The sequence below is a fragment of the Scomber scombrus genome, chromosome 9 (assembly GCF_963691925.1).
Source record: "Scomber scombrus chromosome 9, fScoSco1.1, whole genome shotgun sequence".
Lineage (NCBI taxonomy): Eukaryota > Metazoa > Chordata > Actinopteri > Scombriformes > Scombridae > Scomber > Scomber scombrus.
Window position 1 is genome coordinate 17,996,996 of NC_084978.1, and position 22,729 is coordinate 18,019,724.

Sequence of the window (22,729 nt, forward strand, 5' to 3'; positions counted from 1 at the left end):
AAATATATTCTTGAACTTAATATACACAAATGTGCTTCTATCAGGCAACTCTGGACAGTAGAATATGTGGTTGAAGTTCAATAAACGTTGCGAGAAATATCCCAAATAATCTAACAGGCACTGTTACAGTTTTTCTCAGTTTCTTGAATCCTCAAAACAGTAAACATCTCAACATTTCTTATTGTTTTCACACAGAATCCCAATGTAATTATATGCACATCAAGGATACACATCATGCATATTTGTTGTTTACAATTTAAATCCACAGTTAACCTTTAATTTAACAAAATCCAAAAGTAAAACAAAGGATTAACAGATCACTACACAGATTAAACTAAGAGCCAAACAGGCAATTTAAGCAGGATTCCCCTATTGGACTTTGATCTCAGGTTATTCTGACTTTACATTAACACAGCATTATCTATGGTATGTGTGTAAATGCAGTGATGTTAAATCTATCCTAAATTCAAAAGAATGAAGTATTAACAGTTTGTTGAGCACCAATTTTGACACACAGAGTATATGGTCTGGGAATAAAGTGCAAAGCTTGCACAGCATTTATCAAGAACATTACAGACAGTACAGAAGGAACTGGCCACACCGCTGTCACCAGTTTGTCATATAAATGTAAACCCTAAAATACAACATGAGAAAACTTTTTCCTTTGGTCTTGAAACCCAGTGCCTTCAAAGAGAGGGGTGAATAACTGAATGAATCTTATTAGTGGAATAATCTTATGTTACATCATTATGTCTTTATTCAAAACAAGTGTTTATTCTCACTGAAGTGAAAAACACTACTGGGCAGGTGCTTACATGTGTCAGTTTAATTGTGTTACTGATAGAGCCACTGTGTTCAGCAAACCTGCCCTTTGTCAATAAAAGTTAATTATTAAACTGCTGAATTGCTCAATACAGCCAGGAGCTATTCTGACTTGGCTGCATTTCTACTTGTCTACAGCAACCGCAAAGTAAGTTTTTACATTCAACTTTAATTTTAATATTATATGTAATTGTTTTACAGTTTTAGAGTAACAAGTAACATGATTAACTATTTAGACTAAATGATAATGCCAAAAATGATTGTTAACCAGTTGTATATTGCAATATCAATTTATTACATGTCTGATATATTTAGCAATATTTAGCTCTTTTGTGTGTGTGTGTGTGTGTGTTTGGTTCATTAGGCGATTACAACAAAAATGGGACAAGAACAGAGCACACTTGAGAAGAACGGCTACAAAATAGAAAGTGAAACAGACAATGGTGTTGTAGCCACAAAGAACAGTGACAGATATCTCATAAGAAAACTCAAAGTAAGTGAGACACAAACATATGAGTATAACCAGGTTTGCCCATTCAGCATAAAACCAAATCAAAGCCTAAATCAGATTCTCCCAATTAGCACATTTTGTTCAAAATAAATGAAAAATGCATGAAATAAATTATTCTGTTTTGTGTAAGCAAAAGTGGAACTTGCCCATTACCAGAATGCACTAAATAAGCATCAAAACAAAGCCATAAGAGGAGTTTTTGGTATACCAAGTTACTCACTGATGAGAGTGACTGGGAGATAAACAGAATGCTAAAGTAAAATATACCATGAATGCCTAAGATGAAAATAATGCTTATGAAAAATAAATTATACTGATGGAAAAGTAAATCCTACTGAAAAAACAAACTAACAGGTACCTCTGCCAGACCGTTCTTACTCACTGCTATTTTTTTCTACAGATTTCCACAGATGCGGAATTCATCGCAGAGATAGAAATCCTCAAGACAATAACACATCCTCATATTATGAACACCAAGAATTCTTTTGAAGGTAAGTCTTGCGATATCTGCTTTACGTTTAATGGTCTTCTGAAATTGTTGCAAAATGTAATATGATTGTGTTGTGATGGCCCCAGGGCCTCTGCCAGAGCATATGTGTGTTGTGGTGTTATGAGTGGTGTTATGTGTTGTCCCATATGAAACAAAAGAAAGGGATTTTATTTAACAAAGATTCATTTTGTGTAACAAAGGTAACAAAAATGTTGACCTCAAAGGAAACAGGAAAAACATACTACCAGGCTATCTAAGAACAACGTATACAGAAAATAAAAACTCTAACATTACTAGTGCATAAGCTAAGGGAGAGGGAGCTGCCTGGCTACCACACACACACACACACACACACACACACACACACACACACACACACACACACACACACACACACACACACACACACAGACTTTGACTATAGACAAAGTGATGAGGGACGTTGAGGTATAAGCTGAAAAAGATGATGTGGAAATGTCAGATTTTTAACTGAATATGAAAGATTGTCCTGCTATTTACAGATAATGGGGGCCAAAGACATACAGTCCTCTCTGACAAGTCTTTTACATTAGATTTGTTGTTTTAGCAATGCTATAATGACCATTTAAACTTATTTATCAGTCTCTTTATTAGAATACAACCAAAAAATATGTATGCAGTATTAAAAAACAGAAAAGAAAACAGCTTCTATAGGCAAAAGTGTGTAAGTATTCAGACCTCCCTTTACACTTGAACAATATGCTCTCTTAAGTGTAAATGAAATGGAGCCTCAATTAATAATAATATTTAATAATTAATGTTAAATTTGTGTACATATTTCCTATATTTTCTGTTTGTATGATGGTGGTGGCCTCAGACTTTTGCACAGTACTGTATATGATTACTTTGAAAATACTAACATATTTAATTTTCCTTTTTTCATAAAGATGAAGATCAGAACACTTACTATGTAGTGATGGACTACTGTCAGGGAGGGAGCCTTGCAGAAAAGCTCAAAGAAAAGGGTGAATTTCTGCAAGAGTTTGAGGTACTCAAATGCACCATGTCCACAGAATCCAGCTGTGTCGCACACCAGCTCTGTCACAGCTGTTGGAGACAATCCACTGTCATGACCTGGTTCCCTGAGCCACACATGACATGGCTGTTTTCCACATGCAAGGGGGTAGTGGGGTTGGGGGCTTGTTCTGATTATGATGTCAACAGTTACAGAAAGACAGAAGTCACTGTTGAGTCGGCTGCGCTTTGTCAACATGGATGATGATAGACTCCAAAAGTGAAGAACAGTGTTGTACGACCCAGAAACCCTGTTTCATAAAGACAACACCAACACCCAATAGAACGAATAGACAATGACAACTGATGTCTTTAGAGAAGAAGCTGAGTCTACTACTGTGGCTGCTAAAAATAAAGTGCAAGATGACTCTCACCTTCTAATATGTATCAAGTGAACACTACAGACTGACGGGGGTGTGGCACAGCTGGATCCTATGGAAGGAGGGAGTAAGGACGAATTGTGCTTTTTTGTTTGTTTATTTGGGTTTTTTTAACATAGTACCTTGATTTGTTTTGCAGGCACTTAGCTGGACTGTAGAAATGTGTATGGCACTGAGAACCATTCATGAAAAGGGCTTGCTGCACAGAGCTCTGACACCAGAGGTACAGCACACATTAATAAATATTACATGACATTAAAAAACATAATATAGAGCACCAAACTGTTAATATTAAATCAACAAATAGGTAATTATTAAAAAAAGGATTCTTTATTAACATAAAAACACTGTCTTCAGTGACACTGTCTTCACTGACAGAACACACTGTCTTCAGTCAAAAATCACTGTATTGAGGCCAGTTACAGTTTTACTTTTTCTTCATTTACAGAACATTTTCTTTTCAAAATCTGGGACACTGCTGGTGAGTGGATTTGGAAAAATCCAGGGAAGGTACTGTATCCTCACACTTCAATAACACACACATATATACATATATATATATATACTTTGTATATATATACTGTATATAAACTACAAATGCATAATTAAATGCTGTATTGCATTCGTTGCTTACACAGTTCAAACAACACTCATTTGGATACTGTCGGAAATGAAGTAATTAACTATTCGGCACCAGAAGTCTTCACAGAGGAAACATATGATGCTAAAAGGTAAAGTGCTTCACACCAAATTACAACATTTACATAAGCTTCCAGCCCACTGTTAACTATCTGTGCCACCTCTGATCAATGACCTCTTCATCATTCATTGACAGCAGATTATCATCATCTATGATCAGAGAGAACTAACATCAAATGTTAAGAGTCCAGCTGGTCAACATCTAACTTTAAGCTAACTTTCAATACAGCCTGTACGGGAAAATCATGTCACCAGCTGATAATTATATAATTTCTGTTCTTTAATAAGTTTTTTTACTACTTTCTCTGAAGTTGCGGTGTCCACATGTTTTAACAGTTTTCTGCCCCTTAGTGGCCAAAAATTGATTAATGTTATGCAATTCATAGGTTTATTTAATATTACTTACAGTTCCATCAAAGCCAACTAAATCTCAACATGCTTCACAATAGACAACTCAGTAGAACATATGATGTTTTCTTAATAATAATACTTTCTTCATTTATAGTGAAATTTGGTCAATGGGATGCATCCTTCATGAGCTTTGTACTCAACAATTTGCAGTAAGTAACCAAGAGATCTAAATGTCATCAGAAAAATGAATAGGTATCATGTTGACCATGTTCAGCATCTTACTTTAGCATGTTAACATGGTAACAGTGGCTAATTAGCACTCTTCAATATTTGTGATAACAAACTGCAATGACATGATATACAACAAAAATGTCCTTACTATTTAATGAACATACGTAATCTGTTACTGCTTTGCATTAAATGTTTTCCTATCAATAATTCATCTTCAGTTCTCTGCAGAGACCACCGGCAAGCTCATCTCCAAGATTATTAGTGGTCCTTACCCATCTCTCCCAGACCAGTACTCATCAGAGTTCTGTGAACTCTTGAGGGACATATTGAATAGAGACCCTCACTCAAGACCAACAGCCTGTGAGATTTTGGCGCATCCACTTACAATAACATGTCTGTCAAAAAAGGTTTGACACTTAAAGAATTACACAATTGAGCTAACCTCTTCCCCATGTATAAAAAAATCCTACAGAATACATATGTGACCTTACATATAAATTGTATGTTTCATGATCAACTGGAACTTATGTATCTGTCTCTGACACCGACTATGTTTTCTTGGACAGAGCAAAACAACTGCAGAGCACCTTCAGACTCAGTTGAACAAGCTAAGGGCTGTGGCAGATAATTTGGAACGTGTGCACCAGGGCACCACTATCGGAAGTCTGGCAGGAGGAGTGATCGGAGCAGTTGGAGGGATTACATCCATAGTGGGCCTTATTCTGGCCCCCTTCACTTTGGGAGCCTCTCTTGTTGTCACTGGGATTGGAGTAGGGGTGGGTGTGGCTGGTGGGGCCACTGCAGGTGTCTCAAATATCACAAATATGGTCAATCAGTCTTCTGATCGCAAAGCCATTGAAAGCATCATTAAAGAATTTGAAGAGCAAATTAATGCTGTAGCCGTGTGGCTCCAGGAGATTAGCAACAGCTTGCAGATGATCAGGGGTAGATGTTACTCACGTGACACGTCTAACAATGAGGACAGCAATTTCAATCAAGAAAACTGGGCAAGGTTTGGCCCAACAGTAGGTATGGGCTTAGGTAGCGTTACTGAACTGTTTCGACTGCTTCGAGTGGTAAATATTGGCAAAATTGCAGCACAAGCATCCAAGGCAGTGCGTGTGGCAGAGCTGGCAACAGGTGCAATTTCTACCTTATTTCTGGCAGTGGATATCTTCTTTATTGCAATGGACGCTAAAGAGATACACCACATTAGACAGAAACACACAGATGGTAAAACCCGTTCTGAGATCATGAAATTTGTCCAGTCTATCAGGCAGGCTGCAGACGAGTTGCAGGGAGTTTTGGATGAGCTCAAATGCATAATCTCAGCTATCCCTTTACTTGAGGATGAGAGAGAGTTGGAATGGCAACATATGGATTAATGTAACCTAGAGTCTCTCTTTGGTTACAAGTTTATATGTGACTGATACTGGAAGTTACCCAAACTAAGGGTTTAATGTCACCAATTTGAAGTGACTAACTATTTTGACATAACAAATGAGGAGCCAACATATTTACATGCTGTATAATAATGAACTAAATTATAATGATTTTTAACTTGTCATATGATTAAATGTATTGTTAATAACAATTATATTAAAGAAAGTACTCTAATGTTAATTGGTAAAACACATTTACTGATGTTTCATGTTGCTACAGTAGCAACCTGAAAAAGTGAAGATTTATTGTTCAAACTTCATGAATTACTCTGTACCATAAATTAAGTATATTGAGGATTGTTGTGTTGTTGCAGACATGGTGACACTTTGCTGCTGCCACTGTGTATGATATAAATAAACTGCTGCTGGGAGACAGTAGGTAAACAATAGAGGACCAGAGTAGAGAGCTTGTGAGATTGTGATGCAGATTTCTGAAAACTGCCACCATAATCCCTGTACCCAAAACCTCAGCCATCACAAGCCTGAATGATTACCCTCCCGTCGGTGATTATGAAAATGCTTCGAGAGACTGGTACTGCCCCACATTAAGGCATGCATCCCTCCTGACCTCAACCAACACCAATTCGCATACAGGACCAATAGATCCACTACACAGAAAACTGACTGACAAACTACAAACACTGGGTCTGGGAGACCTTCTCTGCAGGTGGATTAAGGACTTCCTCACCAACAGAACCCAGTGCGTCAGGATCAGCCACCACACCTCCTCCAGCATCACTCAGCATACACCGGCCTCCCCCAGGGCTTCGTCCTTAGTCCAGCAGGACACCTCGCACCCCGGACACTCCCCTCAGGCAGACTGAGAACCCCCAGCAGGACACCTCACACCTCAGGCAATAACTATGTGCAATAACTGCTGTGTTTTTATCTGTTTTTAGTCATTTATTACTGAGTAATCTATCTATCTATCTATCTATCTATCTATCTATCTATCTATCTATCTATCTATCTATCTATCTATCTATCTATCTATCTATCTATCTATCTATGTGGAAGGAGTGTCGCTCACCTTAGGAGGAGTGAAGGAGTTTCAACATTGATTCAGTTTTGTATTTAAACACTGTCTTTTAATTAGAAGAGATGGTTAATCTTTGTACAGTACCCACATGAAACATGTAGTAGCTCATACTGGGCCCAGAAAATAATTTCTGGGCCCAAATTGTATTTATTTAATTTCACTCTCCTTAAACTGACAGCTGCGGCCAACTTTTACTTTGAAGGCTGTTTGCGGCACTCAACTTCCTTTTTCAATTTTCATTGTACAAGTTGGATAAAGGAACAAGCGGACACTTTGTGGCGCTGAATTGCATTACACGTCTTACGACAATGAAATAGGAAATACCCCCAAAAATGGGATTTTTCATTATACAACGTAAACAATGCAGATGAATTATACTTCATGCACGGACCTTCCCCATGTGTATTGGCATGGTGTTTCATCAATACACACTGAAAAACATCAAATGTGTTTCAGTGTGTATTCTCTACAGAATGCATTCAACATTTTTAGAGAGTACTATCAGCCATTATGCTGCAGGACTTGGGAATAGGTCATGGTTTTCTGCTCTTGCAGTGACTTATGATTCAGAAAAAGTGATGACATACTTTTGTGGTCTGTAGGCGGTCTGGCATGCAGGTGTGGAGTCATGGGTGGAGCTGAGCAAGATAAGAAAACTAATCACTCTTCAAGGGTTCACGAAATAAAATAACTTCCATAAATAACTTAACCTAAAAGGCAAACCAGAAGTGAAAGTAATAACAACAATACAAGCTTGTACCCACACCCATGAGCTACTGTACACAGAGTGGGCGTGACATATATAGTCTACTTTGTAAATAATATGTCATACTTTCTGTTTCAGAACCAAAAAGGACGAGTTTCCTGCATCTCATCATTTAACATATATAAAGTTTGTTTGCTTTTTTACACAAAGAAAAAAGCCTAGTGGTACATTCTGACAGCCTGAGATATTAAAGAGAAAACATTGTGCTTTTTTATGATTTTCTGTCATTTATACAGATATTAAACATTGTCCAAGATTTATCAGGAGTGAAATACTGTAAACAGGCAACACCATTGTTGAGCATTTCCACTTTGAAACTGTTGTGTACCAAGTACAGTATCAAAAACAGTCAGGCAGGATTTTCTATGTCACACATCTAAGGAGCCAATTATCTTTATTAAAGATAATTATAGGCAGAGTCTACCTCCAGCAGTTTTCCCCAACAGCTGATTCTGATCTCCACAGAAGAGTAGCATCCCATTGAGCTGAAAAGCCGAATTCGGCATATTGTTGTCTGGCCTTGTTTCCGTCAGGAGAAAACACAACGGTTCCTTACGAACACTCAGTCTCAGGCGAATCAGATCCATTTTCTTATCCAACTGCAACTATTAGATTCCCACCAAAATGTATTTTAATGTATATCAGATAGTTGTCCTTCAGCTCCATCATTATTCACTTTGCCCAAAACTTGTCCACATACCTGCAAAATAACCTAACTGAACACTTAAAAATAACCACCGTTTAACCACCGTTTAAATATTTCCGAATTTAAAGAATAAATGTTGGATTATTCAAATAAAAATCACATTTACTCAGAAATCTCTTCTTTTACCAAGCTCTATCCAAATTCCAATGAGAAAAGTAAGAGATGAGAGTGTATGCATTTATAATACATTTGAATATTTTATGTATACTGTATATAGTGCAGGTTAGGTTAAATGTGAATTCTTCATTTTGTTAATCCAGTGATAGAGTTGAGTTTTAAAAAGTGATTTTTCATCTAAATATTACTGCAACAAAACTGTGCTGCTCTTGGTTGTAAATTGTCTTTTAAGTTCAGTAATTTGTTCATGGTAAAGATTTCCTATAATCTAGTGAAGATGGAACACACAAATCAATCAAATAAATCCACAAGTAGTTGTTGATGAGAGATGTTGGTACTATTTCCAAATCAAACTCCAATTAATGTATTTTTTTACTGCTGTTTCTATAATATAATTGGAATTGTACTATTGTAAATATGTCTACCAGTTAAAGAATGTGTAATCAAGGTGAAACAGACAACTATATCATATTTAAGGGTTTGTGTAATGCTTGAGGGACAAACAGACCGACGTGCCTCTGCCAAAAAAAGTAACTATTTTGCCAGTGACATTGGGCGAGAGGCAGGGACAGGTCACCACTCAATCACAGCCCTAACATAGAGAAAGACAATATTTAACTCACATTCATACCTACGAGCCATTTAGAGTGACCAGTTAACCTAACCTGCATGTTTTTGCTCTGTGGGAGGAAGCGGGAGAAACCCACACAGGCACAAGCAGAACATGCAAACTCCATACAGAAAGGCTGCAGTGGTACAACTCCGTAAAATACCAAATACATTCACTGTCACAGGAACCACTCACTTGAGCATGTAATGCACATGTGCACCACTGCAGAAACACATAAAGAAGCGAGGGCATATATATGCACTTGTTCACACACCAGTGTTTCCTGTTAAATCACTTTTCAGACAATTTTCTAAATATTTCTTTCAAATCTGTTATGAAATAAATGAGAATAAACTGTCTAAACTGTAGTATGAAAGAAGTGTACATTAAATAAATTAACTCGTACCTTCCACACACACACACTTTTAACACATTTAAGCCGGAGCAAAGGCAATGAACTACTGAAAGGAAACCTCATGTCTCAGTACTTGTGCATAAGAAAACACTTATACGTAGAAGCAACCTAAATGTTCAAATAACCAACAAACTATCCATACATAATGCACCAGTATTTAATTACAACTGAGAGGATTCACAATATCTTTTTCATTGTCTGAGAAGCACCACTACTGCATTTTGTTTATCAAGCCAAACGATCAGTCCTTGTACTTGAAGTGTACTCTGAAGTTTTCTTGACTTTACGAATAACTCATTGCCATCTGTGCCCGCCGACACTGCCATCACATCACCCCAGGCCTGTCAATCACCTAATCAATCTGGTAAAGCACAGTGGTCAGAAAAATGGTAGTGTGGGTGTGGGTGTGGGTGTGTGTGTGTGTGTCTGTGTGTGTGTGTGTGTGTGTGTGTGTGTGTGTGTGTGTGTGTGTGTGTGTGTGTGTGTGTGTGTGTGTGTGTGTGTGTGTGTGTGGTGTGTGTGTTTGTGTGTTTGTTAATACTTCTGTCCCAGCTGCCACTCACACCATCATGTGGTGATTAGGCGCACACGCACACACATCATTGACTTCTTCCAATCTGTTCCTTTCTTATCAGCTCAGACATTCTCAACAGTCTCTTTTCACAGCCTCTGATGAAGAATCATCACATTCATTACACATAGGCAACCACACAAATACGCAAATGCACTCCGCTGTTTATTTGGCAACCTCTCATCTCATTTATCAACAACAGAAGACCTTACTTCATTTCAACCCTCCTGATAGCGTAGTCAAGGCAACCACAATCAAGAACAGAAGGAGCGGTAAAATCACAGTGATGTAATGAAAATTTACTTCACTTCAAGTCAGTAACTGAATAGAGAAACCATGTGACTCAGAGATCAAATGGACTCTCAGATGAGTTTGAAAAATGGTAGATTGTGCATTACTCGGCATGAACTGTGAATTATAATTGATGCTCATCCCAATTAGTTTTATGGAGCTTTTGGACACATTTAGCGCTCTTAATGACCTGCTTTGATAAACAGCTCTCTCTGAAAAGTTTTCATTGTTAAGGGAACAATTGTGGCTTTTCATATAGTGAGAGGTTTTCATCTTCTGGATTATTGAGTCTGTAGTAATACTCACTACATTTTCTTTGGTAAAAGATGTGTGGTGAAAAATAAATTCCAAACTTTATCATTTCCAACAATATGGAGAAAAAAAAAACCCAACTTTCATGTGTTTCTGTGACTCTGCTGTTTGCGTTTCTTGTGCTTTTCTGTGCTCTTTGTGCCAGTTACAGTGTTGTATTGCGATTAAATGCCAGCAGTTATTCAACTACAAACAATAAGCCAAATTAAATTAGCTTACTTCTGATGATTACAGCAGGAGGTGACAGGGCTTGGTGTTGACCACTAAAAATACTTCATACAGTTCTTTTTCAAAGGAGAGCAGGGACAAAGAGTTCAGTCTGTGTGTCATCACTGATGACCTGATGCCAGTTTTTATCCAAACTGACAGTTGACAGAGTCTTTCAACAGCACAGCTTGTTGCTGCTGCTGATGGGGAAAGGGTTGAATTAGCAGCCCCATACATGTGGTTAATATTTGGCACTTGCTGAGGAGAAACTGGCGCAGGATGGCTGAACTTAAATTGAATACTCTTCCTCCTGCTCCTCACAACATCTTTTTGAGACAAACATGAGTAAACTGCTTTGGCTCACAAATCTGACCCATCAACATCACCCTCATATGGTAAACAAGATGCAAGAAACAAGAACTTTTATTTTTATTGAAGGCCAAGTCAGTGGCACAGATAATTGACTTCTATTCACTGGATGATCAAGTAAAAAAGACAGACTTCTGAATGGGTGGGCCTGAGCGCCAAGTGGGTGGACTTAGGCCACAGGTCAGCCATAAAAAAAAATTACAGTTTGATTAATAGTGGATGCGTCATAAGTGGTATTAATACATCATTTGTTGCGGTTTGAGTGTCACATTAACCTGTCACCTTCAGTACCCTGGACAGTGCCGCGGAGAGGCCGCACGCTGAGTGCGTCTGCGCTCAGAGCTTATTAGGACCTGATGTGCGTCACCTGGGAGACGCCACTGAGAGAAAGCCACTCTCGCCACGCAGAACTTTTCCCCCTACCCTTTCCCCTGATTTTATAGTTGTTAAAGTATAGAAAATAAAGTAACAAATTTTTTACCTGCAACTTCGACTCCTCCTATATCCGCACCTTACATTTTGGTGCCGAAACCCCGAGAGAAGAAACAAAAAGAACGCATGACAGCTGAAGACGCGGACAATAGGACAAAGCAACAATGTCGAACCTGCAAAGACAAAAGAAACTAAGGGCAGCAGTACGGGCCGCTACGACACGACTCTTGGACAAAATTGATCGGGAGGTTGGAAAAGAAGATCCCAGCATAGATTTGCTGGATGAATACTTGGAACATCTGACGGCGAGAGAAAGAGCTTTGTTGGATAGTGACCATGACATTGAAGCGGAGACAGCAGTGGATGATTTGGAAGATGAGGTCAATTCAACCTTTGAATACATGGATCGAATCATATCAAGAAAGACCAGGATAAAACGCATCCTGAGAAATACGGACGACAATCAGAGCGCAGCTTCAGTGGCTTCCCAATATTCAAACAATGAGGTGAGAAGATTTCCAGCAGTCAAGTTGCCAAAATTGGTCATGGAGAAGTTTTCCGGAGATGTCAGTAAGTGGCAGAGTTTTTGGAGCCAGTTTGAGACAGCAGTTGACAATAATGCAAGTCTAACCAAGTCTGATAAATTTACCTATTTGAAATCGTTTTTATATGGCACAGCAGCTAATGTAGTTATGGGACTTTCTTTATCAGACGAAAATTATGACAATGCAAAGAAAATGCTTATCAGCCGATTTGGGCGTAAAGATCTCATCATAAATGCACATATGAATAAGCTATTAAATCTGGCACCAGTAAAAAAGGCCTGGGATGTCGCAGCTTTATGCAGGCTATATGATGACATCGAGATACAAATGCGCAGTTTAGGCTCAATGGGAGTAGTCTCTGATAGTTATGGCAACTTGCTCTGCCCTATTCTCATGAAGATGATACCAGAAGAAATGGCTTTGCAGTTCACCCGTCAAAATGGTAGTGAAAGAGATGATGCAAATAATGACAACACTTTCAGTGTCCAAAGCCTGATGACGTTCTTCCAAAAAGAGGTTGAAAGTCGTGAAAGAACAGCTAATCTCACCCAGAATGTGCAACAACCAGATAAAGAGAAACAATGGGAAAGGCCCTATGCGGAGAAGAGAATACCGGAAAAAAGGAGATCTTACACAGCCTCTACATCCTTGTTCCACGCTGTCAGCGTCAGAGATGAGCCAAGGTGCGTATTCTGTGGAGGAAACAATCATAGATCTAAGAACTGTACAGAACTGACTCTTGAACTGAGGAGAGAAAAATTGAGAAAAGAAGGAAAGTGTTTTGTGTGTTTAGGTAGCAGACATATAGCGCGCAATTGTAAGACGCAGGGAATTACCTGTGAAGAATGTGGACGAAGACACCACAAAGTAGTCTGCCCTCAATTATCCAATCAACAAGAAAAACACACAGAAGAGAGACAAGAAAACACACAGCAACTTGCCCGAAACCTTACAACAGATGCAGTGATAGCAAGTGCAGCTCCCAGTAGTTCTATGAGTAGTACAGTTTTACTCCAAACAGCTACCGTTTGGATAGACGCACCCACTCAAAGTCAGGTGGCTAGATGTCTTTTGGATGGAGGTAGCTCACGTAGTTTTATTCGAGAAGACATATCCAGAGCACTTAACCTGCCAGTAATAGGTAAAGAAACACTGAATGTTTTTGTATTTGGCTCCAAAACACCTCAAAGACTGATGTGCAAGAAGGTGAAGGTGCGTTTAAGGAACATCAGAAATAATCAGAATATCGAAGTTCAGCTCCTGGAGACGCCCAAGGTGAGCTCTTCAATTATTAAAATGGCAAGTGAAACGATAAGAAATGATTTGGAGTCAAAAGGAATGCCTATGGCGGATGTTCCCGTGAGAGGAATGGAATCAGAAGAACTGGGAGTCCTAATTGGAGGAGACCAGTACTGGAGAATTGTCACTGGCAAAATGGAAAAGCTGGAAGACGGACTTGTTGCGCTGGAGAGTGTGTTTGGATGGCTTGTGCAAGGAGAAGTCACCACACTGAATATTGTCACCGAAGCTGTTGACGTTGAACTGCTACATGTCTGTGTGGAGCAAGACCAAGCGCTCTCCAACCAGTTGCGCAGTTTTTGGGAACTGGAGTCACTCGGAATAGGTAAGGAAAAGTTACATTCCGAGACAGATGAAACAGTTCTGAAAAGATTTGAAGAAACTTTGAAGTTTGTTGACGGCAGATACGAAGTCCGACTGCCCTGGAAAAATGAGCATGTAACTATGTCCTCAAATTATGTAACAGCTAAAAGCAGATTTGATAATCTAATGAGAAGGCTTAAAATTAATCCAACTCTTTTTGAAAGATATGACGCTGTTATTCAAAACTATTTAAAAGAAGATATAGTGGAAATAGTCACTGATAATGTGACAAATGACCCAGTGTACTATTTACCACAGCATCCAGTCATAAAAGAAGACAGAGCTACGACAAAATTAAGAGTTGTATTCGATGCCTCCTCTCATGAGAAATTTAGCTGCTCATTAAACGAATGTCTGCTTATAGGTCCAAATTTAAATCCTGACCTTTTGAACATTCTGATCAAATTCAGACAATATCCAGTAGCTGTAATGGCAGATATTAAGTCAGCCTTTCTGCAAATCTCCCTCGACAAAAGAGACAGAGACGCACTGCGATTTCTCTGGACAGATGACAAGCTGATGTTGCAAAAGGAGATAAAGGTGAAAACACTCAGGATGACCAGAGTCCCGTTTGGAGTGTCATCGAGTCCTTTTCTGTTGGCAGCTACTGTACGACACCATCTGAAACAACATGAAGAAGAAAATCCTGAAGTCGCACGGACAATAAAAGAATGTCTTTATGTGGATGATTTCATAAGTGGAGCCGACAACAGTGACGCAGCAGAAGAGCTGTGTGTAAAGGCCAGAGAAATCATGGCAAGTGCGGGGATGGATCTTTGTAAGTGGAAAACAAACAGTCCTGAACTTCAACAAAAATGGTCACAGGAACAACAGGAACAAGGGAACGATTCCACTCCATTAAAGGTCCTGGGCCTCGTCTGGAAAAGTGAAACGGATGAATTCGTCTTTGAAATGGCGGAGCCTGTCCAGGTCACAGACAACAGGAAGGTGGATGGAGAACAGCTGACGAAGCGCTGGAGTTACCGCCGCAAACTGGTGGGTGAGTTTTGGAACAGATGGAAAATAGAATATCTGATGGAGTTGCGTTCCGCTCACTGTACCAGAAGTGTGAAATCAACTTTATTCAAGGTTGGAGATTTTGTTCTTGTTCATGATGAAAGGCTGCCACGTCACATGTGGAGGATGGGTCGAGTGGAGGAAGTGTTTCAAGGCCGTGATGGAAAATTAAGATCATGTTCTATTCGTTAACCTTTCAACATTATTCTAAGAAGACCTATTCAACTGCTTGATCATCTGGAAGTGGAGTGATGAACGTGTTAAACGTCCATCGGCCCGGAGTTTGTTGCGGTTTGAGTGTCACATTAACCTGTCACCTTCAGTACCCTGGACAGTGCCGCGGAGAGGCCGCACGCTGAGTGCGTCTGCGCTCAGAGCTTATTAGGACCTGATGTGCGTCACCTGGGAGACGCCACTGAGAGAAAGCCACTCTCGCCACGCAGAACTTTTCCCCCTACCCTTTCCCCTGATTTTATAGTTGTTAAAGTATAGAAAATAAAGTAACAAATTTTTTACCTGCAACTTCGACTCCTCCTATATCCGCACCTTACATCATTAGTGAGGAAAATATGAATACCATTATCTAAAATGTGAACAGAGCAGAGAACAGAGCAGAACTGAAGAGCATCAGAAAGATGTCTAACTGACTCACCACTAAGCAAACTCACAACAGGGAATACCAAGAAATATATACAGTACAGACAATAATAACAATTATGTATACTATATAAGAGGGACTGCTGGAGAAATTGGTGCACTCACCATGCTACAATTTTTCCAGACCACATGGGTTATTGGGTGCAGAAATGGACCACAGCAGGCAGCATGAAAAGTAGTACATGAAAACTGTACTGTAAAGGCTCAGTTCACCATGGAAACACTTGCCTAGACTGCCCATATAGAGTCCACTGCCTGATGTCTGACAGTACGACTGCTTGATTGCCACCTTTCTTCTATGTCATCTGTACTTCTTCTGTACTGAAAGCTCAATTATCTTTCATTTATCACAGTTTCTTCTCTTTATGCTAGTTTTTCCCCATTTCCTATGCCAGCTGCATGTGAGTTTGAACTTTTTCTGTAGTGTGAAATGATATGACACAATGCTCAGAGTCAATAATGTGCTTTGAACTGTCGCATTGGACAATCCTTATTAAATTGTTCATACGTTTTTTTTTTTTTTTAAATTGGCATATCTTTTGTTATTCTTCTTTAGATCTTCACCCACTTTCCTTGATTTCCTGACATTCTTTTATTTCAGTCCTCTGTGTGTTTGATAGACAGAAGAATTGAATTCAGTGGGGAAATACAAAGAAGAATCGGCTTCATCTAAAAATGGAAACCTAAATTATAGGTTTGTCTTGTGTATGGAAGTTGACAGTTCTCCTCCAGAAGTGTGACATAACAACATCCTCTTCATCTTTCAGTATTTCTTTAGTTTAGCAGAAGAGACACATTTAAACGTCTATGTGAATAAGGTTGGTGGTCCACAAAATGACTGACATTAGAAAAAAGGATGAGGATGTAAAGATTGACATTGGGTAAAAGTAGTTTTCTGGAGATATCCAGGATGATTAGCTCAGTTTTTATATTTATCATTCAGTTCCACCCGGCTATTCAGTATAAAACTTGAAGGATATTGTTAAGTTAATTCCTGCTTTTTTCCCCTATATTTTATTTTGTAATATTTTATTGGTTTGTCAGGTGAGAGTTTTTAACATGGAAGTAGCAGCAGTCATTGCTCAGCTCCAGATATGCACTCATAAGGCTGCAAAATGTTAGATTTCAAACCACCTTAAAAAAAAAACAATCTCATATTTTAGGGAATTGGCAAAACATTGCTTGTGCTTTTCATTTTCTTTCCTATTCAGGTGTGTACTCGTTTACTTAATATAAATGCAACCAATTCAAAACACAGATCAAACATTTTAGCTCTTATCCTTTTGATTATTACAGTCATAGTTTAATGACTCTATGCTTTGTGTTTCATTTGGAGTCCTCTTTGGTGACAAATCTATCAAATAAATTATTCAATTGTAAACTTACTTTCCCACCTGCATCACTCACAGGGGCTTTAGAAATTAGAGTTGTATTGTTCTGCAAAATGATTATCAGTTGGTAAATTCAAACTGATTTAAACAGACATTCTTCACAGATCTGTGAAATATGCCAGACTGTATAAAAAGATTTTTGTATCAAATGCTGGAGCAAAAACGTGTTTTATTTGCTGAATGCCAGTGTTTCTGTTCCAAACACTTAACTAAGCCTTCTCAGCCACTTTGAATCACTTTAAGGAGAATGAAGAACAGTGCTCGATCATTTAAAACACTCAGCATCTACGGAACAACTGATCAGATAATTATGTTAGTGTTAAGAAATTTTGAGATTTACAAACTTTAAATTTAAAAAATATTTCAATCAAATCTGAAGCGGATATGAAGACAGTGAACTTTCCTATGTGCTGTGGTCCGTTTTTTCTCACCATTTTGGGAATTCTTGCTGTTTTTGACTTAACAAGAAAGCATAAAAGAAATCTAATTTACTGGTAATAAATAATGCACTACTTCCTCTCGGTCAGCCTGAGAAACTCCACACTGGATCAGTACACATTAAATGATTAAAACCATATCCGGATCATAGACTGTATGTAAAATGGACGTAACATCCGTGACGTCACCCATTGGTTTGTGGACTGCTGCTTGGAAGCAAATAGTTTCGGATCTGGGCAGCGCCATCTTGAAAATTTCCGGTGCATGCTGGGTAAAAAAAAAACCGCGGATTCTACTTATATGGGCATCAGGAGGAGCATGAGGCGCACTCCTGAACCTGTGAACCAATCAACCTGTCAATCACGACGTAGCCACGCCCTAATACATACCCTGTTTTATTGTCAAATATAAAATCAGGGAGGCCAAAATTTCACAAATGAACATCATACTGCATTGAAGAAGGCTTTAAACTAGCGATTGAGACCATAAACACATTTTGAAAACGTTTACTCCTCGCCTGATCCGGATACACTAGTGATATGAGATAAAAAATTAATAATAGGATGTCTTGAAACATAAAACAATGATGCCTTATTTACAGTCACTGTAAATCAAAGTTTCTATTGGATCTAACTCAAGGTGATAAGGAAACAATCTGTTTTTTTCCACTTTTCCACTGCAGCTTTTTTTCAATATTTTGACCAAATACCTCAGTATGGATGTTGCAACAATATTACAAGTTATTACTAGTGCATGTTCAAATTGTACCAGCCACTCAATAGACTAGCATTGTTTGTTGGTATTGGTTTTTTCCCCCGGCTGATTAGTTAAGCAAATCTACCAGCAACTTGCATATTTTACCTTTAATTTTACCAGTCATTTGCTAGTGGCTGGTGCTAATTTTGTGCCCTGATCGTAGGGATGACTATTGATACTTTCACAATATTAACATATTGCCCAGCAGTAATAAGAACCATTTTTATTTTTTGTTGGTTAGGATAGATCAGATTTTCTAATTGTATACAATAATGTAAAGAGAGAAGTGATTGTCTAAAACAACTGATTACTAAGTATACAATGTGGTTGCATGCACCACTGATGATGGGCTGCAGCTGGACAGTCTGTTTCGGTAAGAGGAGGTTGTGTTGCTCAGGTTCTATCAGCACCTGGAAGTTGTTCAGTGTCGTCATATTCTTCATACATGTTTACAGTCCATCTCTTATATTGTCATCCTTTGCTCTTTTTGGTCTATTCTGTACAAAACATCTATTTTCTGTCATCCTGGAAGGGTTTTCATTTTCCTCTTTCATGTTAGAAATGGGAAGTGAATTGAGGGTCTGAAGATAGCAGGTGTTGATATTTGTGATATTGGGCGATATGAATAAAACTGACTTGACTAACTCAGTTTTTAATATTAATACTGTAATATTGAATCACTCACATGATGAAACTTACGAATAACAAATGATTTCATAAAAACTAAGCTGAAATGTACACATGATGGCCACAACTGATAAAACTTACATTAGGAAAATATACTTCAATACAGAACCTGCAGCTTCGTCCAGTACAAAGTGTCTTTGTTTTGCTTTTTCCCTTTACTGTGATCCAGATGTGAGCTACATGTAAATGTTCTTGTCTCGGGGAAAGTGGCAGCTGGTTTTGACAGCCCCACAGTAGGATGGCATTTAACATATTACTGAAAGGGCAGTGAACATGCCTTCTGCAAACAGTGCAGTGCACAGTAAGTTTATTAATAAGACACAAGGGCAAATAATAATACACTCAGTGCTTCTTTACAGACAGCATGTGTGTTTTTCCACATGATAGAGTTCCCTGGATGCGATGTGTCAAACATGTTCCACCTATGTTGGTTTCAAGCTAAAAGAACATGAAGAAATAAGAGTTTGCATAAAGATACAGGAGGAGAAAAAAGAGCTGAAGCCATTTGTTTCAATCAATGACGATGTTTGAATGTCTATTGAGTTTGATAATAAAAACTAAGGAGGCATGAGACAGTCCCTGTTATCATATGTATTCATTTCTGTTGTCTTAAATGAGTTTTACACTACTATTTCATTGATAGGTGACAATACAACATGCTATCTGTTTAGGTACATTTTTACACTACAGTCAACCTAAATGCTGGCACTTTCTGTAAAATACAGACCAATTCAGAACAGTTACTGCTGTGCCTTGATGCACGCATGCACAGGAGTTAAATAACAATACAAATAATAACAATAATAACTTTGTATAGCACCTTTCATACAAGAAATTGCATGCACCAAGTGCTTCACAGGAAGAGGACATAAAAAGAACATGAAAATAAAATCTCACACTCATATTGTTGTCTTATATGTCTCTCATTTGTGCAAACCATTTTTCAACTTCTTTTATGAATGAAATACACTAAATAAATGTTATTCTGCACACGTCTTCCTATCCCATTGTGTGTTGTTACCTTGTCTTATTTTGCTTCCTGTGACTGCAGCTTTTATTTCTCTTTACCTTTAAAAACCTCCAGCCCCTTGTTTTATCGTTTATTGTTTGTCCGTTGCTTTCTGCCCCTTCATTTTGCATGGTGTCATTTTTATTATGATAAAATGATGGAGGAATCTCCGCCTAACAGTAAAAATGCCTCCTCTCTTACCAATAGATGCTCTCATGACCTCACTCATTGGATTGAAGACTGAAGTGTCAAAGGCCCTGGTGGTAGAAGGGAAAACAAGGAGCAGGAGGAGGATCACGATGGTGTCAACAGGAAGCAGAAGAATAAAGAGGACCACTTGGGTCAGAGAGTCTTCATGTGGTGTGAGGGATAACCAATGATGACAGTCCTCATCAGTGCATAAGCAATGGAGGGGTGCAGTTCACTGGTATACTAATGAGTCACCGCTGGCCCAGACTGAGATCACAAACAGGCTCAGTAGAAAAGACTCCAGAACCTATGATCGTGAACCCATCTCAGGAGTTTGCAGACCAAATCCAAAACCTTCAACTTCACTTTTAGCTATCACTCTCCTCTCCTCTTTTCTCATTTCTTTTTCCTGCAAAAATCATCTTTATTTCATGTCATGTTTTTCCAAACCATCCTCTCTCTGTCTGTCTCTGTCTCTGTCTCTCTGTCTCTCACTTTCCTCTCTCTCCTCCTCTTCCCTTGGTCACTCTCTCTCACATCCTGCCCTCATATTTCATTGTGACTATGGCTAGCATTAGGCCCTCTATCTTTCTTGTCCACTCGTCTCGTCTCTTTTTCCTTTCTTCAGCCCACCTTTCTCACTCCCTTTCTCTTCTACTTCATCCTCAGCTCTGTTTGTAATGTTTATCTCCTGCCTGTCGCCCCCAGTGCCAGTCTTTTTCTTAACCTCCTCTCACACCCTCTCTCTCTTCCTCTCCCCTTTTCACTCTTCTATTTTCATGCCGCATTAAGTCAGTGAGTAGTGTATAGAAACCATATTAACGCAGAGAGAGAGAGAGCAAGAGAGAGAGAGGGGGAACTGAATAGATTCTCAGAAGTTCTCTGTGTTGCTGACAGTGACTGGGGGAGGTCATCTATCTCCTGGGTTTTTCTCTCGCCTCCTCCCTCCTCAGACAGCTAATTCAATATGTTGAGAACAGGACAGAGCGCTGTTCCTTTGTCAACAAATTTCATTAAGCAACATTAGCGGCGCTATCAAAGAGGTGACAGGGAGGAAATGATGGATTCAGATTGGAGTATGGAAAATGAAAGTATTGGAGAAGCAAAATGGCTAATATGTTTGTGTGTGTGTGAGTGAGTGTGTGTGTGTGTGCATGTGCACAATCTCATACTTGCCACACTTGTCCCCAGCCACTTAACAGGCAGAATTTACATAACCCATTTGAATTTTCATTATTTCTCTTGGAAGGATTTTGTAATTGGATTTTCTTTCCAACAGAAGTTCTTAGCCAACACTTATCCAAGAGAAGAGGGATACTATTAAATTACTGTACCTTTTGAAGTAGTTAAAGCTGGGTGTGGTTTCCAAATGTTCTGTCTTGGTAGTTAATATCGTGTGAAGTAGAGGGTAGAGAAAATTGCATTCACATATTTGCTTTTGTAAATGAATTCATCTAACCAGTTTAAAATTGAAATCATTTGCTCTCACACTTGCCAAATTCTCACTTTCTAAAATGACAGTACAGTGCTAAATGTACAATCCATTAGACAGATTACTGCTGAAAGGGTGCAGAGGGATGGATGGCATTCATTTCTACTGTATTGTAGAGAAAATCATACCTCCCTGACTGAGATGATACGCTGACATACCCTTTTTTGGTTTATTCGTTTCTAAGTTAAGAGGTTGTAATCATCATAAGAATTATTTTTTTAATACATCACTGTATAATTGCACACACTGTACTCTGTTTTTTCCTCTATTCTTTTTTTATGGGTAAATGTACTGGTTGTACAGTAGCAACTTTAACTACTTTAGCTAAAATTGGCCAGCATTGCAGACATCATAAGCAAGTTACTTTTAAATCACTGAAATATTGTGACCATAAGTGCAAGTCCCAGAGCCAAACTGTAAATCACAGCTGTCAGTCAACTCCCACACAGCAGACATATAAATTCACTGTAAGTCTTCAAATCGTATTAATGAAGAAAAATCATTTCCAAAATGATCACTAACACTTATTAGATTACCTTAATTTAGCAATTGAGACCAGAATGACTAGTTGAAGAAAAATATTGACTTGGCATTTCTAGAGTGAGGTTGTGGCTTTATGAATGGGGTTCAACTGGAACCTGCATCTAGTAGCCGTCAGTACTTCTACGTTGACTTCAGCCTCAAGCCGTGGTAGTTGCCACTCAGTCTCTTCCAGGTAGTATTATTTCTTCCTACATTTTACATTGCTCACAAACCTGGGACAACTTGTCATTTAAAATAAGCTATGACATTTGTTTTATTCAATGTTGAAGTGTCCATTGTGTGTGGATTGCTTTTGCTTTTGATCTGGTTTTGAGATAACACAGACCTGTATTGAAAAAGCTTTCTGTTTGATGAATCTTGCCTGGTGCTAACTTTTATCACATCTGGCAGACCCAATTCATTTAGCTTTATAATCAGAGCCAAACAAAACAAAACAAGACTAAAAACACTCCATTGCTTTGCAGCAAAAAACTATTATTAGTCACTACAAAAACAGCATCACATGAGATTGTTAAGGAAAGCTGTGATG

General features: G+C 38.6%; 1 protein-coding gene across 1 annotated transcript; it reads left to right on the forward strand.

Annotated features, from left to right (window-relative positions):
- The first annotated feature begins 922 nt into the window (after positions 1-922).
- Positions 923-6,154, forward strand: LOC133986285 (calcium/calmodulin-dependent protein kinase type 1D-like). The gene is made up of 10 exons (XM_062426112.1): positions 923-970; positions 1,187-1,315; positions 1,734-1,824; positions 2,750-2,850; positions 3,396-3,479; positions 3,705-3,766; positions 3,895-3,987; positions 4,461-4,515; positions 4,756-4,944; positions 5,104-6,154. Exons 2-10 carry the CDS (start codon positions 1,202-1,204, stop codon positions 5,920-5,922), a joined length of 1,608 nt encoding a protein of 535 aa, XP_062282096.1. The 5' UTR covers positions 923-970; positions 1,187-1,201; the 3' UTR covers positions 5,923-6,154.
- Positions 6,155-22,729: the final 16,575 nt, after the last annotated feature.

Bases quoted from the DNA above. Each gene is read 5' to 3' on its own strand.
- LOC133986285 (XM_062426112.1), top strand. From the start codon at position 1,202: ATGGGACAAGAACAGAGCACACTTGAGAAGAACGGCTACAAAATAGAA. The intron at 4,516-4,755 runs GTAAGTAACCAA...ATTCATCTTCAG, and splicing joins TTTGTACTCAACAATTTGCA to TTCTCTGCAGAGACCACCGG. The intron at 4,945-5,103 runs GTTTGACACTTA...TTTCTTGGACAG, and splicing joins TAACATGTCTGTCAAAAAAG to AGCAAAACAACTGCAGAGCA.